Genomic DNA, 26,934 nt, shown 5'->3' with positions numbered 1-26,934 from the left:
AAGATCATAAAGATGTCTGTACTGTTATAAACATTAGACTTAATTTACAGAATAGTTTAGGAAAGAAACACTATATACAACTCAAACTGAGGGGAACAAAATACATAGTTCAAAAGACAAAATCAATGTCTCAAAATGGCAGTTAAAAACTACTACTATGCATCATCAGCAAACAGTGTTTCATGTTTTTTCGAGATGACCATATTTTAGCTGTTTTCTCTGTTCTCAACAAAGAGGAAACAGAATATATATATTGAGCTCACCACGATGACAGAGCCCTCCTAATTATTCAAAACAAGCTATTATATTAGACACTATTATAACCAACAAAAGGGAACATAATAAAAATAGAACCCTGAAGAGAATAAAATCAAGACGACAACGCTGCATTTCCCATAGCAGATCCAGGATGGTAATGAACCATTTCATTCCACATCAACTCCCTTATCATCTCTTCCCCTAGATCCTCATCAATGTCAAGATCAATTGGAATGATGGCTGGAGGATCACAATTAGGATCATAGAGAGAGGCCATGAATGGGTGTTGAAGTGCTTCCATAACGCTAATCCTCTTTGTGGGATCAAAAACAAGCATCTTAGCTAGCAGATCAATTGCCAGAGGATGTGCATTAGGGTAAAGTCTGGAAAAGGGGGTTCCGGGAGAATATGGAAGTGATTTGATGTACCTCTTTGCTTTAGGATTATCAATAAACTCGATATCCTCCTCCCTTTGACTACCAAGGATATTGATAATAAGCTTTAGTTGGTTGAGACACTCTGAACCAGGGAAAATAGGTTTTCGTCCGAGGAGCTCTGCAAAGATGCATCCAACTGACCATACGTCAATAGATGTCCCATAGTTGTCACAGCAAAGTAGAAGCTCTGGTGCCCTATACCACCGAGTGACAACATACTCCGTCATGAACTGGTTCTTGCTGCAGTTTGTGCGAGCTAACCCAAAATCACATATTTTTAGGTCACAATTTGCATTAATCAGAAGATTTCCCGGTTTCAAGTCACGATGAAGGATGTTAGCTGAGTGTAGATATTTCAAACCCCGAAGCAACTGCAACAAAAGGACTTTCTATTAGAACATACAACAATCATTCAAGCAACACAAATGTTTATACATAATTTATAACTTCTGAAAGCGCAACAAATCTGCTTTATTGAGAGGAGTTTCATGTTCAGAAATACTTAACCAAAGGCTTTCTGCAAGATTGTCACATGCTAACAAATGAATTCCAAAAGGGTGTTTCCTATATTGTTAACTGATAGAAAAATGACATATTTGACATAAAAGAATACTAAGTTACCCTAACAATATTAATCCATACCTGAAAGAGGAAATATTGGCAGTGATCATTAGACAACGTTTGAGAAGATTTAACAATCTGATGCAAATCGGTATCCATGAGTTCATAAACCAGATAAACATCCTTAAAACTACTCCTATTAACAGGCATCATAATATCCTTCAAAGCAATAACATTCTCATGATGAAGATGTCGAAGCAGTTTAAGCTCCCGCAAAGTCCTAAGCGCATCAACACGATTCTCAAACGCGTTCTGTATCTTCTTGATCGCAACTTTCTCATTTGTCTCCCTATTAACAGAAGAACACACAATCCCATACGCTCCCCGACCAATCGGCTTAATCGGCACATATTTAGTGTCGATCTCAAATAGCGTCTGCCACATGGAATAATAATGCTTCCCTTCCGCCCTTATCCCGTTTGGAGGCTCGACCGGAGTTGCCATTTCCTACCAATCATCAACAACAACAACAACAACAAAATCATGATTATGAACAATTCAGTACAGAGTGAAAATAATTAGTCATTATTACTTAAAAAAACCAAAAAAAAATTAAAAAATACAAAACCTGAGTCCAATGACTTCAATTAATCAATTAATTCAATCAATTTAATTAATTCATAGAATTCAATGAGAGTGAAAAACCTTAATTAACCTAAGAACTTGGTATGGTAAAAAGAATTGCAGATCCAATTAAGAAGCTTAAAAAAAGGGAGAATTTCCAAATGTAGAAGAAGTGGAAAAGGGAAAGGAAACCTTATCGTGAAAACAAGCTGAGGAAGATTGAAAATGAAGAAAGAATTGAATCGTGAATCGTGGGGAGTGAAGTTGAGTGTGAATAGGTTTTGTAAATGGATCGATGAAGAAAATAGATTCTCTAGGTCGTCGTGACCAAACGGGAAAGGGTTCGGATTTTTGGATTTTATCAATGGATATGATATGATTTATGAATCTCTCTTGTTTCTCTCTCTAGTTTTTTTCTCTCTCTTTCTTTTTCAGAAACTCACAACAAACAAACTTACGTACATACACACCCGCGTTTTCCTCCAACACCCTCTCTGTCTGAACGAAAAATATTTAAATTATTTTATTACTGTATTTTATTTTATTTTTCATCATTATTTTTTGTGTCTTCGTTACTACGCTATTTTAATTAGTAGTATATGATGATAAATGTGATAATAATTATAAATTGTTTGTTGAACTACTTGATTTTTTTTGGTGAATCTTTTAATAAATTAGAGTATGTTTCGTACTCGGATCTCATGCACTTTAAATCTGAAAGCGTAATGTAATAGCACGCAAAGCAAAGCAAATCAAATGTATTTAATATTTTTTTTTCCAGCTAATAAAACGTAGCGTATATACAACGATATAATGACCGTATAAACTTTTTTAATAGTACAATAAGTTATCTGAATGAATAATGAGGCGCCGTAATCAAATTTTTTATTTTATTTTAATAAAATAAAGTAAAATATAGGGTTAATAGTCATTTGTCCCCCTGCAATAGTAGCGATATTCGGTTTACCCCCTTTTAAAAAAAAAATTTGTTTTACCCCTGTAATATTTGGGTACCCCCTAAACGTGTAAAAACCAAGGAGTAAAATAAAAAAAAAATATTTTACAGGGGGTAATTTTCCCTCTTAGGGGGCAAAAGACTTACAATTTTAATATTATAGGGGGCCAGGACAAATTTTTTTTTTAAAAGGGGGGTAAACCGAATATCGCTACTATTGCAGGGGGCAAATGACTATTATCCCTAAAATATATTACGACAATTTATTGATTTAATATCAAGTTTAGTTAAATAAAAAATTTATCATTTATTTTTTTTTATAAGCAATTTATCATTTATTTAGTATTACTCCCTCTAGTCTCATTTATTAGAAAAGATTCTCTTTTTAGATACATTGAATAAATAATGTATCCGGATAATATATTGTCCAAATACATTATTTATTCAATGTATCTAAAAAGATAATCTTTTCTTATAAATGAGACCGGAGGTAGTATATTTTTAGTACAAGGATATTTGTCCTAGAGACATGGGAATGGGGTGAAGTGGTGGAAAAAGCTTTTGAAACGACAAAGAATGGAGTGACATGTAAGGTTAACATCTCAAAGTATAAGTCAGTGTGAAATATTTATTAAATATGAAATTCATTTTATTTATTTAGTATTATGTTTCAATATATAGATATTTGTTTGGTAAAGAACTTCGAATGTGTGATGAAATGAGGGAACAAGTTTGTAATGCGATTGGGAGGGGCTGGTCAACAATATTAGCAATCTAACGCCTAAGTCCGTGAGAGAATCAGAAGTGATGTGAGAGTGGAAATGAATTTGAATATTTAAAATGATGTGTTTTATCCTTATATATTAAGAGCGATTGAAATTGTTTGCAAGTGATGTAAAATGTTGCACAGATAGTCATGTGATTGAATTGGACGGTGATTGATGTGTTGGAGGGCGGAGTCATCTGCTTCTAAGTAGAGTAAATGTCTACTTGTTATATGTGTTTATCTACCTAGAGTTTGTTCTGAGGCCTTTCGCCATGAGCCTTGCGGACAATCCAAAACAATTAACCGAAGTAAGTGAAGAGTCTTGATGGATGGTCACTAACATTAGAACTAGATGCATTAAATGTCTTTCACGTAATTGGCAGTGTTTCGCAAGGAAGTTTTGACGTGTGCCCCTAGTTCTAACAGTAATGATATCTTCTTTGTCCTATGATACTCAAGTGCTTGGAACAGTTTGTGATGAAATCTCGACCGTTAGTGGTATGATTTGTACTTCCCAATGTAATGGATCGCACAGTTTAACCCTGAGAAATATGAGGAGTTGTGGAACTACTAGTTTTCCTTTCTTCGTCATTTGTGGATTTCTGAACTATTCTTTTATCTTGTTTGCAACTTCTTATATTCGGGTAATTCTTACTGCATTAATCTTCATTTTTGGCTCATTGGCGCCCCCTTCTTAGTGTAGGTGTAAATCCTATAGGCCAATACTTTTGATACTTGTATCAAATTATTTATTAATAATAAAAGGTATTTCTTTATTATTTTTGTCTTTCCAAAATAATAAAGTCCCTAAAATAGTTAGTTCGTTTAATGAAATGTTAAGTGTGACTTAATCTTGAAATCTCATTAGACATAAAGATATTATTCTTAAAGTATCTATAGTCGAGCTTTATTATGAAGCGGGATAACATTAAAGCATTAAGACTATTATGTAGATAGATTGTTGATTACATCTCATGGATCATATATAAGGAGTTATCAAGTCTTAACATAGGTATGAATATTAGGAGTATTATCCTTGTGTTCAATATAGGTATAAGGGCAAGAGGATAATGGGACACACAAGTATTATCACGAAAAAGGTTTTGTCAAATCACATGACATTTTCGTGACTTGGGTAGCAGTGATGTGTTGCTAGATAATGTTCACTATTTATTATGTTAAATGTGTGATTAATATAATTGCCAACACCAGGGGAACCTACAAGGCCACACACATAAGGACAGATTGATGCAAGATGGAGTAAATAAGGAACACTGTAAGGTGTGATGCACTTAAGTGAATTGTAGAACACAGTAAGGTACAATGCACTTAAGTAGAATACAGAATATGGTAAGATACCATGCGCTTAAGTGATATACGGTACACCATAAGGTATGGTGCACATGCACTTTAGTGAGCTTTTTAACTTACAACCCACACAAGTGGTTCTATAAATAGAATCCTTGTGTAGAAGCATTCTTACTTGATGAAAATTTGGTCTGTGACCCTATCCGTATTCTCTCTCTCTCCCCCTCTCTTTCTCTCTCTCTCTCTCTCTCTATCTCTCTCTCTCTCTCTCTCTCTCTCTCTCTCTCTCCCTCTCTCTATCTATCTATCTAGCTCTCTCGCTCAAAGCCTTCATTCGTAGCAGCTAGAACTGAGACTAAAGGCACTTCGTTTGTGTGGACTGAGTAGAGGTGTTGTTCTTTATTCAATGCTCATGATCACTCCTTCGATTCTGCATCAAAGATTTTAATTGCCACAAGAGGTAGTCGTTGTATCACTGATCATGCTCATTCATAAGGATCACTAAAGGGAAATTTTTGTTTTCTATTGTGCCTTGTATCACAATTTCCCTTAATATTACATCGTGTGAGGTTTCACATTTATCTCTTTAAGATAACTCTCTGCCTCATCCTTTTCTATTTTGCTTTCTTCATTAGGGTTTCTAGAGAAGAGGGTTGTGAGATTTTATGGTTTGTATGTTTTGTATTTTGAGGAACCTCTTTGCCATATATGCATTTTGATATGGATGCCATATTTATCTTTAATTGTGCTTTTGGATACTAATTATATGTATTTATTTTTATGCGTTGGCAGAATCCTTATAATGGAATCCATTCGATCTAAAATTCGGAAGGCAATATGGGATAACTCACTGATGTGGATAGACTAAGAGATGTTGAGTACTGCCTTCGTCTTTGCTGTTTATACCTTGCCTTCGTGGACGTGGAAACTTTTGAATATTATGGGCGATTTCCCTGATGAAAATAAGAGATTAGAAAGCAATTTATTTGTTGATTAGAAATCTCATATGCACAAAATGGATGATTAGTCTTAAGAAGAGATTTACCTGAAGAAGTAGTTGGTATCCTTCTTCGAGGGTATGGGTTATGTCGACGATGTTGTCCTCTTTGATATGGGGTTGAGGAAATAAAAAAAGTGTTACATCGTGTTCTGGGTCGACCATATCTCTCTCTATCCGACCACTTGAGATAGAACACTTTGGACCAAAACATATTAACCAAATACTCGGCCGCACTTCTATAATCTTCTCTTGACCATTGAACTATCATGTACCTCTCCGCAAGAGAATTACGCCTCAGGCACATCTAACGGTCATCCGCATTCCACGCCTAAAAGACAGCGAGGTCGTTATTCCTCTCCCCTATATATATATATGGAATGACTCAGTTTTAGGTAACAAGTTTCAAACAAAATTTGAATACTCTATACTCTTTCGCATACTGACTTGAGCGCCAGAGTGCTAACCTTACAAGTACACCCCCGCTCCACCGCATAAGAAGTCTTACTCTGCCGCAGCTTCCACACTTTACTCTATTTCTAGTTCTAGAATTGAAAAGTGGCACAGTATGTGGGAAACGACTTTGGATTCTTGAATTCTAACAATTTTATATCTTTGCATTCAGTTTTTGAGTGAGGAGTTCACCTCGACGCCTGAACAAAAATCCAGAAAATCAAACATGAAATTTGGTTATGATCGATTGGTTGGAATTCCACACCTATTGCAATTAATCAATTTTTCGGATCTTCAATCCCTAGTGTCTCTGACTTATTTGATTTATGGAAATGGTTAGATCTAGAGCTACTTGTTCCGCCACTATGCGTGAAGCCACCCTAACTACTTCCATCGTAGCATTGACGAAGATCAATCGACCAAACACCATTCATCCTCCTAGCAAAGTGAACTTCGACACTAATGTGTTCCTACACGTCCAGATCTAATGATTCCTCCTCCAATAACGAGGATTATTCAAGCTCCACCGTTGGAGTTCCAACTTTTCTTCTTGTTGAACGACCAAAGATATCACATGGTTTTAGCATCCTTGAGGAAAACATATGCGCGAACGATTTACTCAACGGTATTTACAACACCATTCAACAACATAACTCCAAGGCGATGGAAGAAATATTCCTTTACTTTGAAGAAAGCCTCCACCATGTTCAATCCCGGAGGAACTCAGTTCAGGAGACGGTATCAAGGAGAGATTGTTCCGCTCGGTCTGAACCATCCACAGAAAAGGGGAGCAAAGTTCAGAAATCAAAAAGACCGTTCTAAGGAGGAAAATGTAGTTCTCCTCCCTGGAACCTAGGAAGAGACCGTGGCGAGCACTAACCAAATTGGGTGCAGCCTAAGCATCCCTTATATTCCCGAATCTTAGAAAGTAAGATTCCCAAGTCAATGCAAAAACCTCTCAAACTAGAAGAGTACAATGGAAAAGGAGATCCTGAAGAACATGTCTAACTCGTCACGACTCAATTACTACAGTGATGATGATGTTTCCAAGTGTATTCTAGTAGCATTAACCTTGGTCGGGCCGACTAGATTGTAGTTTAACAGTCTTTTTGGCGGTTGTATCGAGTCACGAGTAGATTTTTGCGATTGCCTCATCGCCCACTTCACCATTTGGAATAGACGATCAATTACTATAGCAGCCTTAAGTAGCATCATTCAAAGAGCAAATGAGAGCTTACGATCATACATTAACTGAATTCTCATGTTGTAGTTGAGGTAGGGTTTGAATAAGCCCACCAATGCCGGATCTTCGAGAATGGACCCCTCCATAACCATAATTTTCACACCAAGCTGGGAAAGAAGACTGTAAAAATGACTCAAGAGATGCTAAACCTAGCCCAACCATACACGGCGTTGGAAGAAAAGCCAAATACTCGCTTCAAGAACCTGACCTCGGCCGTCGACACAACTTTTGATCGCCAGACAGAGAAGGAATCCTGCCGGCCAAAATAGGACATTAATAGGGGGTCGTACGACCAATATGAAAAATATACTTTGAATACTTCCAGAGATAAGATTTACCATGAATGCATCAACACTAAGTTCTAGAAGGCTGGGATCTGATCTTCCTATCCCATTCGACAATCTACCCGGACAGATGAATCAATGTACTTCTGCTTCCATATAGGACATAGCCATAATAATATGATTTCATCCAACTTAAAGACACGATTGAAGCGCTAATAAAAAAGGCTGATTGTCCGAATATGTTAAGGGCAGAAAACGAGACCAAGAAGAGTTTCCAAAGATCAAGTCGCCCATGAAAGCTTTCAAAGGTAAATGCCATATATCGCTAACAAAGGTAAATGCCATATATCGCTGCCATATCCGGCGATGCACCCCGGGCAAACCTACCATCCAAGGGTATAGTCAAAATGAAAATTGTAGAAATGATAGTCGTCTATAGAAATGAATGTAGTTCGTCATCCAAAATCCTCGATCGACCTATGATAGGGTTTCGAGACTCTGAAAAATGTTGGGGGAATTCTTAATGAATCCCCTTCGTAATCAGGACTACCATAAGAAAATTTGACATCTCACAAAGTTTGACTAACAGGGGAAGATCATGTGATATCATTTACTCGTCTCTATTTGAAAAAATGGGCCTAGACTGAGGAAGCCTAATACCATATGATGACTCGGATCTATAAGCATTCAACAGGAAGACCACCTGTCCTTAGGGATATACGGAGTTAATGGTATCCATAGGAGAGAGCGAAGACCTCCAATCCATTAACACTAAGTTCTTAGTCATCCCATGCAAGAGCCTTTATAACTGCATCCTAGGTTAACCCTTCATTGTAGCGTTGGATGATATAGCCTCACTCGTGCACTTAAAGCTCACGTACCATAACCTATATGGAGAACTAGTTGTTTTGTACGTCGACGTTAAAGTGACTAAAAGATACACCATGTGCTCCAAAGGGATCAATGGGAAGCGCATCTATGCAAATCAATGTGACTTCCCTCATATTGAAACTCCAAAGCCCGAACCCCCATACGCCCCAACATGGCTAAGGAGGGAAAAAACCAACAATGAAAATAAGAGGCATGAAAATTTCTCGTTTATGTTTCGTATTTTACGTCCACATGCATGCATATATAAATATTGTTAACTACCATATAACATATCCTAATGATTGTTCACCATGAATAAAATATTTTAGTAGTACATGACAGGGGTACAACCAATGCAGTTGATGCCCGAGCATGCCTAAAGATTCCAGGGGTGCTCTCGAAGACGCTTTGCACCTCCAAATAAAATGATCAATTCCTTTCGACGTCGAGCGCACCTTAAGATTCCATAGAGGCCTGTCAGAGACGCTTTGCACGTTCACCTAAAATAATCAATTCCCCTCAGCACTGAGCGTGCTTAAAGATTCCAAGGGTGCTGTCGGAGATGCTTTATTTCATGCATTGTTGCTACATGACTTTTCTTCATAATCATCAACATCCACATGATTCACGTATAAGTTACTTCCACCATTTCCACGCCCAAAATTAGATGGAAAACTACGTTTCTTGTAATATGTTTATATAAAATGTCATATCATTCCACAATAAGTGCATACTTTGCCACTTCCTTTGATTCTATCTTGAGATCATTTACCTCTACCAAAGGATCTTGATCCTTCAACATCATTTACTATTGCATTTGTCTCTTTATTCACCACTAAAAGTGTTTATCCATACTATAACTTCCTCTCCCATTGCATTACCATAAAAACACTTTATTTATCAAAGACAAATGTTGAATCAACACTTTAAGACTCATCATTCAACCCTATTAGAAATTGAATTATTCTATCTTTCAATTTCAATGATCTACTGTTCCTCGTAACTACACAGGTACATGGATGTGGACAACTACAATAAAAGCAGATGCCTATATTGCTCCAATTCTTCCTATAATGCTCTTATTTCAGTAAAATACTAAGAAATTTTGCTATTACTCTGTTTTAGATTCACAATTTCTTGTTGCAATCGAAACATCGATTGCATGTTCGATAAAGACGACACTATCTGCAATTAGTGGAGTAATTTAGTTGATTATCCAAGAATGCACAAGATTGTTGCATCGCCCATGCCGCAAAATTCAAATCGTTCTCCTTCGGAACATCAATCAATATGCCTACAAATTTGAATTTGTTCTTCGTTTCTAAGGCTATACGCATCTTCAACACCTAAGCATGATGATTTTCTCCATACGGAGTTGATGTTACACAAACAATTATACAATTTTCTAATGAATGGACAGAATAAGGACTAAGAATTGTGATTAATCCTGATTTTGATTATGAGAATTTTGACCCTTCACCATAGATTTTCTTGAAAAATTAAAATTGATGAAAGGAAGAAAAAGAATTGATACGAAAAGTGGCATTTTCATGAATAATACACCATTGACTTATATATACTAATAAGAAGTTAGTTACGAATCAATTATATACTGTAACATAATTAAATTAACTAGATTTGAGCTCAAACTAACTAACTTGTAAATAACAATAGTTAGTAATAGTATAACTTGATATATTTTTAAGAATAGTATCTATTATTTTTAAATCAAAGATCATTTCTACAAAATAGTGAAAATTCCATTAAGTAATGTATTTTACCCAAAATAAAATCACTAAAAAAGCAATAAAGTATATATTGAATAAACGACACGAGTTATACGATGTTGCTAATCTCCAAGTCACATGCCTCGCCCGTGGCAAAAACGACAATCCATTTGTTGCAAAACGTGGTCACAACAAAAGTAAAAAAACAGCAACAACAAAAGGGTAAGAAAAAGCGTTGAGTTGAAGAACCAAAGAAGCAAAGAAAGAAACACAGCAACAACACAACACAACCATGATTTCTCAGTTCTTCGTCCTTTCCCAAAGAGGCGACAACATCGTCTTCCGCGACTGTCTCTGTTCATTCCAATTCAATCTCTCACCATCCATTTTTCATCATTCTCAAAACTCATCACTAATTTTTACTCCCTTAACTGCAGATCGCGGTGAAGTACAGAAGGGAAGCGCAGAAACATTTTTCCGAAAAGTCAAGTTCTGGAAAGAGGACGCTGATGGTGATGCTCCACCTGTTTTTGTAGGTATTTTGTTCATCATCATGTTGAATTGTTTATCATGTTGAAATGGTTTTAGTATTGGGTTTAATTTTTACTGTTTTTTGTTGTTGTTGTTTTGATAGAATGTGGATGGTGTGAACTACTTCCATGTTAAGGTTGCTGGATTGTTGTTTGTTGCTACTACAAGAGTTAATGTTTCGCCTTCTGTTGTTTTGGAACTTTTGCAAAGAACTGCACGGGTTATTAAAGATTACCTTGGGGTTCTTAATGAGGATTCTTTTAGGAAGAATTTTGTGCTTGTGTATGAACTGCTTGATGAAATGATTGTAAGTGTTTCTTGGAGGGTATTGTTGTTCTTTGGTTGAATTGGGTTTTTAATGGTTTGCATGTGAAGTATTCAAGTATCTAGTTTTACTTATGTTGATTTGTGCTAGGATTTTGGTTATGTGCAAACGACGTCTACGGAGGTTTTGAAGTCGTATGTTTTCAATGAGCCGATTGTGATTGAGAATGCACATATGCCCGTTGGTCCCGCTTCCATTTTTATGGTAATTATTTGTAGAATCAAATGGTGGTTCACTTGTTGCATGCGTTTAGTTGTTTGTCGAGCGTGGTTTTATTGATTTGTTAATGTACGCTCTTGTGTTTGCAGCACGGGAGCAAGAGAATGCCGGGTACGGCTATTACGAAATCTGTGGTTGCTAATGAACCTGGTGGTAGGAAGAGGGATGAGATCTTTGTTGATGTAATTGAGAAAATTAGTCTCACATTCAATTCTAGTGTGAGTATCTCGTGCCATCTGTTATGCTTGTTTTTCTTTTTCCATTTAATTGCTGCAAATGTTTGAAGCTTTGTATATGGATTGTATTGTTTAAAACAGGGATATATACTTACTAGTGAGATTGATGGCACCATTCAAATGAAGAGTTATCTTACTGGTAACCCAGAGATTAAACTTGCTCTCAATGAGGACCTGAGTATCGGAACAAGTGGTGGGTCAATCTATTGTGTATTTTGTTCCACGTGAAAGTTGGAATTTGCAATCTATGTTACCATGCCTGTGTCTGGTTGTTTTGTGAAGTAATGTAGGATACTTTGTTGTAATTTTCTATTATATGTTGAAATTCTTGACATCTTAAAAACATTCTATGTTTATTGTTCTTGACAGATGAATAGTTTTCTTAATGAAACTTATGTTGTTGACTAGTCGATTTTTTGTATCCCTGTCAGTTTTTTGTATATTCTTTCTTCTATTCTAACCTCATTTTATCATCTGTAACAGATTATAGAGGTTCTGGTGCTGTGATTTTAGACGATTGTAACTTTCACGAATCTGTACACCTTGATAGTTTTGATGTTGACCGAACTTTATCTTTGGTAAGTGCATATTACATAAGCTTAGCGATATGCGGTATACAACAGTTTATTATACATTTGAGGCCCCTTACTAATGACTGCATTTATTTGATAGGTACCACCAGATGGTGAATTTCCTGTCATGAATTATCGTATAACTCAAGCATTTAAGCCACCCTTTCGTATTAATACGTTGATTGAAGAAACAGGACCACTCAAGGTTTTACCCACCCTCTAATTTTCTAAGTCTTATTTTTTTAGTCGTTCTAACAATCTGCCATACTCTCATAGGCTGAAGTCACCATTAAAGTGCGAGCTGAATTCAACTCAAGCATCAATGCTAACACTGTTCTTGTACAGATGCCCCTTCCTACATTTACTGCTCGGTATTTAAATTTTCTTTCTGATATAGTGCATATTATTTTGGTCATAGTTAATAGAAACGATTAGTGTTTACTGTCAGTGTCAATACAAGCTTTCTTAAAGGGCTGGTCGGTCTGTTTGATAAATGGTGAGGATTTAGATTTCTATAGCCCAAGTACCTGCAATACTAAATAAAACTAACAACAAGAAATAGAAGAAAAAATCACTGTAATTTTCTAAATTTATCGGCAAATGACGTCAAATCAAATAATTGTGTTCTGATTATTGTTTTGTTTTAGCAAAAGAGTTGTGCAACCTCTGAATAGGAAATAAAAAGCCCTACCATTTTTACCACTTACAACTTGAAGATAGTTTTTAGTTATTCACCACAACCAGAAATTCACTGGCTGACAGACTTACTTTCACGTCACACATGGTTGCGTGTGATATATTCTTGCCATTGGATTTGGTAGAATTGGTGGGTATAAAAATTTAACACCCAATACTGAAAGTCTCCTTCATAAATCTGAACTGAGAACTTTTGACTTGCTGAATGAAAGTAGGAAAAAGGAGAGTGCTTGCTAATTCTGGCGGTGACATTATGACAGTCAACAACTCACCAGTGATATTTTGCGTGTGCCTGTTTTCACGCCTCACCCCTGATTTTCTTTCGCGTGTGTTCAAAATAATCAGCTTGCTAAATGCTGGGGGAAAACGGAGAGTGCCAGCCAGTACTGTAACTAACTCTACTATGACAATACGTGCTGCAGCAGTGATTTTTTGTAAGTATCATTAACAAGGTCAATTTAGGGTAATTAGGGGAATCAAAGTCAGACTCGGCCCTAATATTAAAGAGTTTAGTTATTCATAATCCCAACAAAATACATTGAAAGAATTATAAAAGTTACGCATAAATCAGTGATGAGGAAGCCTCAACCCTGAAATCCGTTGAATTATGCTCCCCGTCGCTCCTAATGTATTTGCTGCACTCAATAGTGTCTTTTGCCGTCTAAAATCCAAGATAATGTGAAAATAACCAGGTTTCCTAGTCGTAAGTGGGCGTATGTGCTCAGGTTTTGGCATACGCACGCCTTTTGTTAGAAGTTGATTTTTCCTGCATACACCTTGGTAAACGGCTGGATGTGTAGTTGTGTTGTGAAGGCGTCTGTACTATATCTGGGGCGTTTGGACGCTTTTTACCAAAGTATGCAGGGCGTCTGGATGCTTGTCATGAGGTTCTCCATACGCATATGGTAGCTTCTATTACGTGTCTGGATGCTTGGCCTTGGTGTTCACAAGTTTTTCATACGCGCATGGAGGCTTCTATATGCGTTTGCGCATACTGCTTTTCTCCTCTTCTGGTCCTTCCTTTGATTGCTGAGACCTATAAAATAGATCAAACCTTTCCAAAGCAGCACATTACGAGAAAAATGTCATTAAATCATTTAAAACCTAAATATGTGAGTTTTCTTGAAAAGCCTATTTAATTAATTATCAAAGACAATAAATAGTTACGAAATTGATGAAAATACTTGGATAAAACATTCATCTTGCTGAATGGTGGGTGGAAAGAAAAAGAGTGCTAGCTGTACTGGCGCTAGTGCTACTATGGCAATGTCATACCAGTGATTGTGTATGCTCATGCGTGCCTCACTAGTAATTTTCAATGCCTCACCATTGATTTTCTGTGAGGGAGGGCGAAAAAGGAGAGTGTCTGCTAGTGCTGGCAGTCTGGCACTAACTCCACTATGGCAGTCAATGCTTCATTAGAGAGTTGACTTATGTGTGAGAGAGAGAGAAAGTGGGTGGGGTGGGGCTAGAAAAAGTAGGGTGGTAGTCAGTACTAGTGAGTGTTTTCGGGACCGTGCTACCTCTTGAATAATTGTTCTTTCATACTTCATCTTGCTTGCTAATTTATTTCCAATTTTTTTAGTGTTAACTTTGAGTTAGAACCTGGAGCGGTTGGACACACAACTGATTTCAAGGAAGCAAATAAAAGACTGGAATGGGGAATAAAAAAGGTAATCTCGATACTTTGTTTTTCCATAAATAATCAATATACTATTTGATGTTAATGAAGAACCTTCTGTTATGCATTTGAGGCTGGTATGAGCAGTGCCACTAGTTGATAATATTGGTTGTCCATTCTTTTACAGGTTGTTGGTGGATCTGAACATACTTTACGAGCAAAGCTGACGTTTTCGCAGGAATTACATGGTATAATACAATGCTCCGACTGTTCTGTTTTGACTGAATGTCTAGAGAGATAATTCTTTGTAATGAATTAACATGTTTGTAACGAATATAGGAAATATCATGAAAGAAGCAGGGCCTCTTAGCATGACATTCACTATACCTATGTACAACTCTTCAAGGCTTCAGGTAAAATGCCAAAGATTATTTTGAAGCGTTTTCTTTGCAAATTGTGCTAGATCTTTCTGATAATATAGTGCCATGATTATACTCATTATCTAGAAATTAAACCCTGGCTGGCTTTGTTGGTGCAGGTGAAGTACTTGCAGATAGCAAAGAAGTCGAAAAGTCATAATCCATATCGATGGGTTAGATATGTAACCCAAGCAAACTCATACGTTGCCCGGTTGTAATCCTAGTATCTGCAAAAGCTAAATTCTGAATGTTTTCCAAGTCATGGATGTTATTGTGTGCTGAATAATTCCAGGAAAATTACTTGTAGTGTTTTTACTTTTTGGTAATTTAGAATTGACGATGGTTATCAATTGCATTAGTGGTGCATTTTAGGAATAAGACCAAAATGAGATGTTCTAAAGTTGAATTAATAATCTAATGCTTCTTTGTTTACATGATTTGAAAACATATTTAACCTTCTGAAGATTACTGTTTACATGCTTCTTTTACACTTCATGCACAAGTAACTTAAGTTTCTCAACAAGCGAGCCGTGGCACCCAAAAGCTTCAATAGTATTTTCCATCTCCTAAAACGTGGTAGACTCCCATGGGAGTTCCTCTAGATACCGATCTTGTCCGACAATGACGATAGCTCTTAGAGTACCTATTTTTCTGTCTTAAGAAGATTGGGCAAGAAGACTTCTCCTCGCCCAACAACACCAAAGGCCAAGATATCTAATGCCCAATGTGTATAATAATCCAAATTCGATTACTCTTCTCGATGAGAATCCTCGACTTGTTTTAAGAAATGTGAATAATCTCTTTAGAGATAGAAGTCCTAAACTCCCCCGCCGTACGTGGACCAGGGTAAGCAAAAAACGTATGAGGTAACCCATCTAAAATTGGTGTAGAACCTCCCACAAGACTATGCCTCCTTAAGTTCCACTCTAGAAGTCGAGGACGCTTAATGAATGATCCTTCTACTTGAGGTACTTCAAGCTCAAGACTAAGGTCCAAACTATCCCCCATCATTAGTCTGGGACGAACACCGGTCCGAACTACCCCCCATCATTAGTTTGTGACAAACACCGGTTTGATGAATCCAGAATTTCCACCTACGTTGGAGTAGGCATGCCCCGAGTAACCGAAATAACATATACCCCTGTTGGCGAAACCCCTTTAGGGGCAAGGAAATAGCAGAGATCCATGTTATTAAATGAAATGTCGTCGATGAACCTAGTAAAAAATCACAAGAAAGAACTTGTAAGAAAGAGAGAGTTGATGATGAAGAAGGGAAAAAGCTCACACAATCTACAAATTATGAAAAAGGGAAAACAATACTTCAGAAACTTTTTATATGTGCCTCACCCACATAGGATCGTACGATCCATTATATTGGAAAGCTCAAACCACACAATCAATGGCTAAGATCTCCTTGCGAATGGTTTAAGACACCCGAGTATCCTAAAATAAAACAAATATCATTACTGGTTAGTGTAGGGACACACATCAAAAGCTCTATGTAAAGTCTATATGAAATGTATTTAATGCGTCTGTTTCCAACGAAAGTGACGTCCCATCAAGACTCTTTACTTGTTCTTGCCACCAGCCGGCCTAGAGATGTACGCGACAAACCCTTGTCCTACAAAGTAGGGCTTATGAGCAATTGTTCTGGACGTTCGGAAGGCCCATAGAGAAAGGCTCAAGAGAGATTTCAAGCAAAATAGCGCATTGAGTAGGTGGTCCCTCATTCCATTAAGGGAAAATGACCCCCTTCAAACATGCCTATCACCGTTTGATTAAATTCAACGACTATCTATATAATGTGTCTCTTCTTGCACGAACGATTTTAACCGCTCACACTATCTAAGGAGGAAAACATGTAATTTCAGGTATTCAAATTTATTCTCACTCTATATTACTCTTTATTCTCTCACTCACTTGAACGTTTGAGTGCTAATCTTATAGGTCAGTCTCTCTTTGCAATACTGAAAACACAAATCCACTGCAACAAGACATTACCTCATCATTTCACTAATATTTTTAGTTCAGAACGGAACACCGTTATTATATAACAATGAATCCATACACAACATATTTTCGAAGCAAACGGGGTTAATAGAGAAAATCTCTTCCCTTTGGGGGCACATAAAGCGAATGTTCATTTATCTGTTTGTTTTGAATAACTTGTAATAATAGGCATGGCATCCAATCATACATGGAAATCTATTAAATTATTGGACACAAAAAATCTCAACAATAAAGTGATTTTATTTACATGTGGATGATATGCTATATTCCAATCTTGCATAATTGTATTATTCATGAAAAGTGGGATTAAACTTTTGCAGAATTGTAGTCATTGTTTGCATGATGTTCAGTTAAATAGATGTTCTAAACGCATGATGTTTAGTTCCAAAAAAATAACTGAGATGCAAAAATATAAAAATTTTAAATTTCGGATTTTTCTTAATTTTTTTTCACAAATACATCTCTAGCACTGCTCTAATTTTAAATAACACCTCGTTCATATTTAAGGATTTAGATAGTATTTTGTGTTCAATAAGGGTATGTTTAGGAGTTTGGAAAGAGAGGGGAGGGAAGAGAAAGACTTCCGAAAATGAATTTTTAAAAAAATATAAAGAAATATTTGATATTTTTTTTGGTACAATAAATATTTGATATTTTTTGAAAAAATGATTTTGTATAGAATGATAAAAGAGTATATTATTACTATATTTTTAATTTTCCGAATACTATAACAACATAAAAGATATTTTGAAAATTTATGTAAGCCCTCCAAAATTCTCCAAATTTTTTTTTTCAATATAAATTCTGAGTTCCCTAAATTAGGGGGTTTTTGGTGTTATGAATAAAATCAAACCCTCTAAAACCCTCCCAACCAAAATCATTCAACTCTTTTCACCTAATTCTTCAATTTTTTCAAAGTCCTTTCCTCCGTTCCTTTCTAAACTCCCAAATATAACTTAAAAAAACAGAAACCCTCCCATTGCAAAAAAACACAAACCCTCCAATTGCAAAAACACACTACATTGATTAATTTGATGCTAGATATATCATGTCGTGTTTTTAGATATCACACCCTTATTTGATGCCCTTCTTAAGGAAGAGATGCTAAGACACTTGAGAAGTAAACACTTATAGAATCATCGACAATAGACAATCATGGAGTTATATTTGTTGAGAATCAAGTGTGAGGAAGAAGTCTCACATTGATTAGAAAATGGAAGATTGAAAACTTTATAAGTAAGATAACTCACACACCTATCAACTTAAAATTTTTGGTGAATATGTGGTGTGTCACTTACAAAAATGTTCGTTAATGTCAATTATATAACACAATAATTTCTAATATATGGTCTAGATGCGCGAGGGAAAAAAGTGTATGAAAAACTTTTTTAAAATATTTAATTAATTTTTCTTTTTTCTGACACACCCAAACACATGCATATGCTTATTTTTATATGGTGTGGATGTAATTTGTTGAATTTTTGGTGTATAGATAGCACCACTCATGTTTTTTTTCTAAGGGGCCCACAAACTAACCAAGGCTCTAAATAAACACTTCAATGTGAAGTTAAACTTCTTTATATTGAATTAACATGTTTGTATAGAAATCGATCGGGTTGCTTCTTTGTTTACCTGAATTAAATTGAATGATTAATACAATTACAAATGAATGATTTAAGCCCCAACCTCAAAAAATTAGAATGATTATCAATCACACGAATGGTACATTGAATTAATAATGGAATCCTTCTTTGTTTACATGAATTGAAAACATATTGTAAAGGAAACATTCTAGGGAGAATCTGATTCTGTTTCCTCTAGCCTTGCATGTCTCAGATGTATCCTAGCCTATAGTCATAATCATAAAGGAAGAAGTGAAAGTAAAATCGAATGAAAAAGATTTTACAATGAATTCATACACCAAAACATCTTTTCAGAGCATAAGTAGTGAATTTAGAGAATCTTTTTCCTTTGGGGGCACATAAAGTGAATGTTCATGCATCTGTTTGTTTTGATTAACTTATAATAAATAATAGGCATCGCATCTAATCATACATGGAAATCTGTTAAAATTATTGGACACTAAAAATGTCAACAATAAAGTGATTTGATTTACTTGTGGATGATATACAATATTCAAATCTTGTAGAATTATATGGATGATATGCTCTATTCATATCTTGCAAAATTATTAGCTCTCGTGAAAGGTGGAGTTAATCTTTTGTAGAGTTGTAATTATTATTCGCATGATGTTGAGATCAATAGATGTTCTAAATTGATATTTAGTTCAAAACTTATAAACATGGAAATATGTAAATTTTAGAAATTTAAGGCTCTTTTTGATAAAAATAGTAGTTGACTGATAAGTTAGTTGATAGTTTATAATTTATGTCGGATGACTGATAATTTATAACTTATAATTTATAGCTGATGATTGATGGTTTATAGCTGATAAGCTAATTGAAGTGTTTGGAAAAATTAGCAGTTTAATTAAATGATAAATTAAGATAACATAAAAGACATTTAATATATAATTATTTTATTTTAAATTTAAATAAATTATAAGGGATAATAGTGAATTTAAGTTAAAATAATAAGGGCAAAAGTGAAAGAAAAAAATAAAAAATTAAATAGCGTCTGAAAAATATAAGCTAGTAAAATAAGCTATATGTTCATGAAATATCTTTTATTGTTATAAGCTATATGTTACCAAACATATCTTTTATTGTCATAAGAGCTTATAAGTTATAAGATCAAAAAATATCTTGCCAAATAAAGCCTTAATATATTTGTAGTCTTCATGAATATATACATGAAATACCCACTCTTAGATGGGCAAGTAGGGGTTATCCAAGGAGATCAAAAGATCGCCTGAAAAGTGCTAAGTAGAGAGCATAAAACTAAAGAATATTAGGGTCGTGGGAGTGAATGACTGTTGTAGAAACGAAATCAGGGGTTAAGACATGAGAAATAACTCTAGGAGAGTACGAAGGCGACAGAAGAAGAAATTTGATACAAACATTATATTTTTAGGCGCTGAGCCAAGTTTTTTTTGGTTTATCACCACCGGTATAGTCCGGTTCGGGAATCAGTTCTGCCATCAAGTGGTTCCAGCCCCCTCCCGATTGCAGTTGTGGGGCGCTAAGTTAAGTTTAGTTCATCTTAATTTACTTAGTAGATTTTATTGAGGGGAGATACCATCTCAGCCATTTGTATGGTTGAAGTTATGCATTCTTTGTTTTGTGGGGGACACTATTTTCTTATGTAGTGGTAATAAGGTGTAGATATTTTTAATGAGGTGCCTCATGTTCTCATATAAATTTGAAATTATTGTTTCTTTGTTTGCATGATATGAATTACAAAAGTGAAAGGAAACCTTATAGAAACCACTCATTGAGGCGATGATATACGCTGGATCCTCATGAAAGAATCATTGTCTCCCTTCGAGGTGATTACGAATGCTAGATCCTCATGAAGGAGTCATTGCCTCCCATAAAGGCGATCACATATGATGGATCCTCATGGAAAATGGATTTCTTCCCGCCAATGAATGTGATCACATATGTTGGATCAACATGAAGGAATCATTGTAACCATAGGGGCAACATTATCATCCTAATGCAGGAATCTTTGCCATTATAAGGCCATAATAGGGCCAAAACCTGTTAAAGATATTCATAGGTAGTTTAAAAAAAAGTAAATAGAATGAGGGCGTGTAAGCCCACCATTTAATTAATCCGCAAGTGAAAAAAAGGGTACAAGATAGCCCGTAAAAGCATTAAAGGTAATTACAGAAACCCTTTAGGGTGTTGTAACAAATAAACAATCTAAAAATAAGGGTATCCTTGACCATAAAATCACCAAGAACTCTTATATCTTACTATTTTCTCTCAATCTAGAGTGATCATGGTGCGATAACTCATGAATTTAGAGTAATTGAACACTTGAACCACCTCTTTTCTCAACTGAGGTAAAGTAGTCAAAGTCGAAGCCAATTATGATCTTTAGATCTCTTGTCTGTGACGGTGGGAAGTGATGGGCATCATTCTCTCCATCACTGACCATAGAGGCACAATCTTTCCCTTCTAATGATATCACTAAAGCAACCTATTCCCAATGAAATCAATAGAAAAACTCAAATTGTCAAATTATCGAACACTTGGCGTGCGATCGATTTTTTAGATTTTCTTATGCAAAAAATTTGTTTACAAGAGATGTGTAGAAATCCAACACTATAAACCCTATGTTTGATGTTGATCCTTGCACTTCTCTTCCCTTGATTTGAGTTTGATCAAGTCTCCCAACAAAACCAATTGATTCACCGTCTCTCGCTACTCCTTTGTAAGAAACCACCATTCTTCAAAGCTTTCACTTGGTCGAATCCAAATTGTGAATTTTTATCACCCAAGATTACCAATTGATTCACCGTCTTATGCTACTTCTTTCCAACGACCTCTCGTTCTTCAAAGCTTTCACTCGATCGAATCCAAATTGCGTAACTCTTATCGAAACCCCCAAATCAACACCTTGATCTTGGAGGAAAAATCCTCACAATTTTTACGATGAAACCTCCAATCGCAACCCAATACACCAGTTACACCAATCGAAATTGGACATTATCAACCTAGTCTAGATGGCACCAAAGTAAAAAATGATTATGTGTAGTTTGCTTGTGTGTATGCATAAATGGAAGGTTGAAGATGATGAGCAATATTTGTATGTGTTTATATTTGCATCAAATTGAAAATGATACATGTATGAAATATTTATATGTGTGCAAGTTGGAGGCAAAAGGGAAACCTAGAAATATGAAAAAGAATGCAATTTTTCAAAAAAATAGCAGCATGTGTCGACACATATAAGTCATGTGTCGACTCATGTAAACACACGTGTAGACACATATAAGGTCATGTGTCGACCTGTGAGTAACAGAAGCTACAAGCTTTAAAATTGGAGCACATGTGTCGACTTGAAACTCATATATGTCGACACATAGAAGTAATTTATTCAGTATGTGTCGTCCTGAAATATTGTGTGTGTCGACACATAGAAACATAAGCTATATGCTTTATTATTGCAGTACATGTATTGACCTATACAATGTATGTGTCGACATATACACTTGTGTTTTGAGCAAAAATTGATTTTTAAAGCTTGCAACCGAATTTTAATGCCATGTAACTGATTTTTGACGCATGATACCTTTTCCAAACATGTTATAAGTGCATTGCAAAGGTGCACATGATGACTTAGATATACCATCTAATATACATAAATGCTAAAGTTTTCCTAATTTGACATCATGCAAAACATCTAAGGGCAAGTACACTATATAATGTTATCGTGTGAAATTTTTGGCATTTTGGGATGACCTTTCCTGTTATGCATGTTAACAATATTAACAACTTTAAAGGAATAATTTTCTACCCATACAAATTCGGAAGCATGTTAGATCTTTGTACAAGCCTCACACCAAGACTTCTCCTACAATATTCTAACAATAACAAAGAAACACATCACTTCCTTGATTTCCAACAACACCAACAACTATCAGGGCCAGCCCTTGGCCAGGGCAAACAGGCCCACAGCCCAGGGCCTCATAAAAAATGGGGCCTCATATTTTATGGATTTGGGCTTTGAAAATTATAAACTAATCAATATATATATATATATATATATATATATATATATATATATATATATATATATATATATATATATATATATATATATATATATATATGTTATGTTACTGTAATGAACACAAATCCAATTACAGTGTAGCGGTTGTGTTGCGTAAATTTAATGAAAGGGATCTGTGTACGACCTTTGGTTCTTTGAGTTGGTATGTAAGTTTTTTTCAATTTTTTTCAAAAACTAGCACATGTAATTGTTTTTCATTTATTTTCAAAGCGTGTCATATTTTATAATATTAAAACTAAATCATAGGCAGTGTGTTAAACAACCATAGGTTGGTACTTTATAATCATATTAAAATTTCATTAATATTAATATTATTTTTAGTTAAATCATTATGATCAAATATATATATATATATATATATATATATATATATATATATATATATATATATATATATATTAAATTAATAGACTTAAAATATTTTTGAACAAAAATTAGTTTAGTTTATCAAAGTATTTTTAAGGTCTTATTATTTTCTTAATTAGTTTGTCTTTTTTCACATTATTATATAAACTCTAATAAAATTTTGTAGTATTTATCGCACTGTCTCAAAAATTTAAAAATCTTATAATTTTAAATATATATTAAGGTCCATTTTTATTAGGATCCATTTTTAATTTTTGTCCAGAGCCTCTTAAATGTCAGGACCAGCCTTGACAACCATGGTGGACTTTGAATCACCCTAATTCAAAGAAATTTTCCAACAAATAAAAAAGTAACATTTCTTATTCACAACAACCTGTAATAAGTACAACAATTTCTTACAGATAAAAAATCACCACACATTTGGTGAAGAATTACAAATGGACAGATTATGTGTTATAAGCAGACTTCACAATAACTTTGATAATTTGATAACTTTTATGCTTTTCTGATATATTAAAAATTTTAATCTTCTCCATCAATGAAAAAATCAATAGAATATAAACATTTAAATGCTTAAAAGTTTTTCACATATGATTTGAAAATTATGCAACAAAAAGAATTTCTGTCAAAATATTTACTGATAATTAGAACATACGAAATTGTTCATGAAGAAGGTGATTTTGAATTTGAAAAATCCTTCTATTTATAATGAACCACACTCCTCTTGATTTTAAGAAACAACCTTTAAAAAATGTTTATGATTACCGGCAATGGTACGTAAAGTTTCTATGATCATGAGAGATAAAAGGTGTTGCGATGATTCAGTATTTTTCAAAAAGGAACAAATGTTAATCGATTGACCAAGGAGGGTTAATTGATTGACCTTGTTAAAACGTTAAAAATATGTAAAGGATTTGGATTCCATAATCGATAAACCTTAGTTAAAATTCAAGAAGTTCTTCAAACAAAGGTTAGGTCCATCAATTATTCTAGCAAGAGGTAATCAATTGACATAATTGTGGACATAGAAAATTTCAAAGTTTAACAATGCCACTTTATCCATTTTGAAAATAATGCATAAAATGTGTTTTAAAATTTTTTTGAGCATTTAATTTTTGTAACCATTGAATTGAGTATTGTACCTTTGACTATGATCCAATATCACTGAAATCTAAATTTTGACACAAACTTGAAACTTGATTTAATCTTTTTTTCTTTGACCTTTCTTCTTAAGATATCATTTTGTCTCCATCGAAACCAAATTAAAAAGGATGAACACATCTATTTTACAAGATCTGTCCAGATTTAAATCCAAAAAAAGAGCTAATTATGATTTTATTATATCAATAATACAAATTTTCCGACTCTAGCAACATAAATTTATAAACATGAGATACAAGATCATCAGGTAGATCTACCAATGGGTGAAGTGGTAGTGGAGGTAAAGTCCCAAAAATAAATAAATGGAAGCACTATCTTTCATTTTTTTCTTGGAGAGAGAAAAAATGAAGGAAAAATTTATTCAATAAAAGCTTATCTCACCATGTTTTTAAATTCAAATATCTTTGGTTTAAATTTTGTTGGTTTATATGCAAGTGTAGATAATATACAATTTTTGTTATGAAATTAACCAAAACAATATAGAGATGAAGGAGAGATGAATGAGAGAAAGAGGAGAGATAAAATAATATTATATTATCATCTTCTTTCAAGTATCATTTACATTGCTTTGTGAGTCTTTATTTATTTATAGGACCCAAGGGAGATAGAAACTGTTCTGGACTGGGCCAAGATTCAGCCCAGTCTACTTTCGGCCCACTTGGCCTTGGAGGCCCAAACCATCCCTAAGCTCATCAGGAGCAAACAGTGCTCGGCTCCTCGAAGACCCAACAACACTAAAGCAAAGTATCTAGTGCTCGGCATAAGGCGCTCCCCGCGAGCATCCCACCTGACGAGGACCTGCCTCCCCGCATAAACCCAAGTGTATCAAGCGCGCTCCCAACAAGCGCCTTCTCCGCCGAGGACCATTCTCCTCGTGGCTCTATACCGAGGACCCTCCTCCTCGTAGGGTTCCTTCACACCCAAACCCCCGAATAATACGGAGACCACATAATCCCTAAAAGACCGCGTCTCCCTTAAAATTCAGAGTGGTTGACCAGGATGAAGAGCATGCACGCACCTCCGATATTTCCACCTAGGAATCCTGGCAATCTCCTAATTGGGCCTGGATACCCAGTCCAGTAGCGAGATCATGGCCTAGCGCTGGGGGCTATAAATACCCTCTTTCATTAGAGGGTCAAGTATTCATTCTCTTCTAACCTTTAGCTTGTACTTGCGCTCTGATTGCTCGTATTCTTACTTTGGCATCAGAGTACCTTGCAGGTACACCCCCAGTTCACAGAAGTTCCAGATCTTAGCAGGCCTTGAAGATCCATCTGATCAGGTAAGATCAGAAACTCACATCTATTAAGTAGGGAATATGAAGATGAAAAACAAGAAGAAGGATGGACATCCACTAATATAAATATTCATAACACCCCTTCTTGGATGTTTGTTGAGAATATGCCTCATTAAAACATTACTAGAAAAAACTCCGTGGGAAAATAATCTAGTGTAGGAAAAAGAGTACAATTTCCTTTGAATGTGAACTGCCTCGTTAAAAATCTTACCAGGAAAACCCAGTGGGACAAAACCATGGTGAAGGAAAAAAGAGTGCAGAAAATATTTATTTCTCCCCCTAATGCATACATTTATATGTGAGACGATATTCTTTGTAGTAGTTACTTAAAATGTCTTCTTTGAAGTGGCTTCATGTAGTGCTAATAGTTATACATGATTTTATAAAGTTGTTGCCATGATTTGTTTAATAGATCTCTATAAAATGGTTGTACCATCACATGTAAACAATTGAAGTGTTTCTGATATACCATTGTGAGGATCTGATAAGTAACCTGCACCTCTAAGATAGCAAAGTATATGTTTGACTTTGTTTCAATGTCTTCATGTAGGTGAATAACTGTATCTTGCTAATAGATTAACCGCAAATGATATATCAAAACATGTATAATTAGCAAGGTACATTAGTGCTCAAATTGCACTAAGATATGATACTTCAAGACCAAGCAATTTTTTTCCTTTTCTCGAGGCCTGAAAGGATCTTTCTCTACATCTAATGATATAACAACCATTGGAGTAGACAATAGATGAGATTTGTCCATATAGAAGCGTTTCAACACTTTTCTATGTAACCTTCCTGATGTTCAAATATTCTATTTTTCAAATTCTCAATTTGTAAGCCTAGACATAATTTTGTTTTTCCTAGGTCCTTCATCTTATACTCTTTCTTTAAGGAATTTATAGCTTTTTGAAGCTCTTTAGGAGTTCCAATAATATTTATGTCATCCACATAAACAACTATTATTGCAAATTCTTTCCACATCCTTTTATAAAAATACAAGGACAAATTGAGTTATTTGTATATCCAACCTTTAGTATATATTCATTGAGACGATTATACCACACACGTTCAGATTGTTTCAACCCATAAAGAGACTTGTTCAATTTGATGGAGTAGTTTTCTCGAGATCCAAAATTACGTGTCTCTGGTATATTGAACCCTTCAGGAAGTTTCAAGTAAGTGTCACTATTAAGTGAACCATATAAAAATATGTCATAACATTCATCATGTTTAAATTAAGCCCTTCATGTGCTACAAAGCTAATTAAATATCAAAAATCGATTGAATCCACTACA

The 26,934-nt window shown here is 35.0% G+C and overlaps 2 protein-coding genes across 4 annotated transcripts; one reads left to right on the top strand and one right to left on the bottom strand.

The window, feature by feature from the left end:
- LOC131660200 (mitogen-activated protein kinase homolog NTF3) lies at nt 1–2,568 on the bottom strand. Its single transcript, XM_058929380.1, has 3 exons — nt 2,073–2,568; nt 1,338–1,763; nt 1–1,066 (listed from the first exon to the last, which is right to left on the bottom strand). The coding sequence occupies exons 2-3, from the start codon at nt 1,758–1,760 to the stop codon at nt 371–373; spliced, it is 1,119 nt and encodes a 372-aa protein (XP_058785363.1). The 5' UTR covers nt 1,761–1,763; nt 2,073–2,568; the 3' UTR covers nt 1–370.
- An 8,083-nt stretch (nt 2,569–10,651) lies between these two features.
- Nucleotides 10,652–15,534, top strand: LOC131660199 (AP-4 complex subunit mu-like). 3 transcript variants are annotated; one of them, XM_058929378.1, is made up of 13 exons: nt 10,656–10,833; nt 10,921–11,015; nt 11,118–11,321; nt 11,430–11,543; nt 11,648–11,776; nt 11,876–11,987; nt 12,278–12,372; nt 12,467–12,571; nt 12,643–12,737; nt 14,648–14,735; nt 14,871–14,931; nt 15,023–15,096; nt 15,222–15,534. In XM_058929378.1, exons 1-13 carry the CDS (start codon nt 10,776–10,778, stop codon nt 15,318–15,320), a joined length of 1,329 nt encoding a protein of 442 aa, XP_058785361.1. In that variant the 5' UTR covers nt 10,656–10,775; the 3' UTR covers nt 15,321–15,534. The 3 variants fall into 3 exon arrangements, with proteins under 3 accessions (XP_058785360.1, XP_058785361.1, XP_058785362.1); XM_058929379.1 differs by having other exon boundaries at nt 10,793–10,833; nt 10,921–11,019; XM_058929377.1 differs by having other exon boundaries at nt 10,652–11,015.
- Nucleotides 15,535–26,934: the final 11,400 nt, after the last annotated feature.

Source organism: Vicia villosa, linkage group LG3, assembly GCF_029867415.1.
Source record: "Vicia villosa cultivar HV-30 ecotype Madison, WI linkage group LG3, Vvil1.0, whole genome shotgun sequence".
Lineage (NCBI taxonomy): Eukaryota > Viridiplantae > Streptophyta > Magnoliopsida > Fabales > Fabaceae > Vicia > Vicia villosa.
This window is presented reverse-complemented; position numbering and strand designations above follow the sequence as displayed.

Bases quoted from the DNA above. Each gene is read 5' to 3' on its own strand.
- LOC131660200 (XM_058929380.1), bottom strand. From the start codon at position 1,760: ATGGCAACTCCGGTCGAGCCTCCAAACGGGATAAGGGCGGAAGGGAAG. The intron at 1,067-1,337 runs GTATGGATTAAT...CTTTTGTTGCAG, and splicing joins GCCAATATTTCCTCTTTCAG to TTGCTTCGGGGTTTGAAATA.
- LOC131660199 (XM_058929377.1), top strand. From the start codon at position 10,776: ATGATTTCTCAGTTCTTCGTCCTTTCCCAAAGAGGCGACAACATCGTC. The intron at 12,373-12,466 runs GTAAGTGCATAT...TTTATTTGATAG, and splicing joins TTGACCGAACTTTATCTTTG to GTACCACCAGATGGTGAATT. The intron at 15,097-15,221 runs GTAAAATGCCAA...TTGTTGGTGCAG, and splicing joins ACAACTCTTCAAGGCTTCAG to GTGAAGTACTTGCAGATAGC.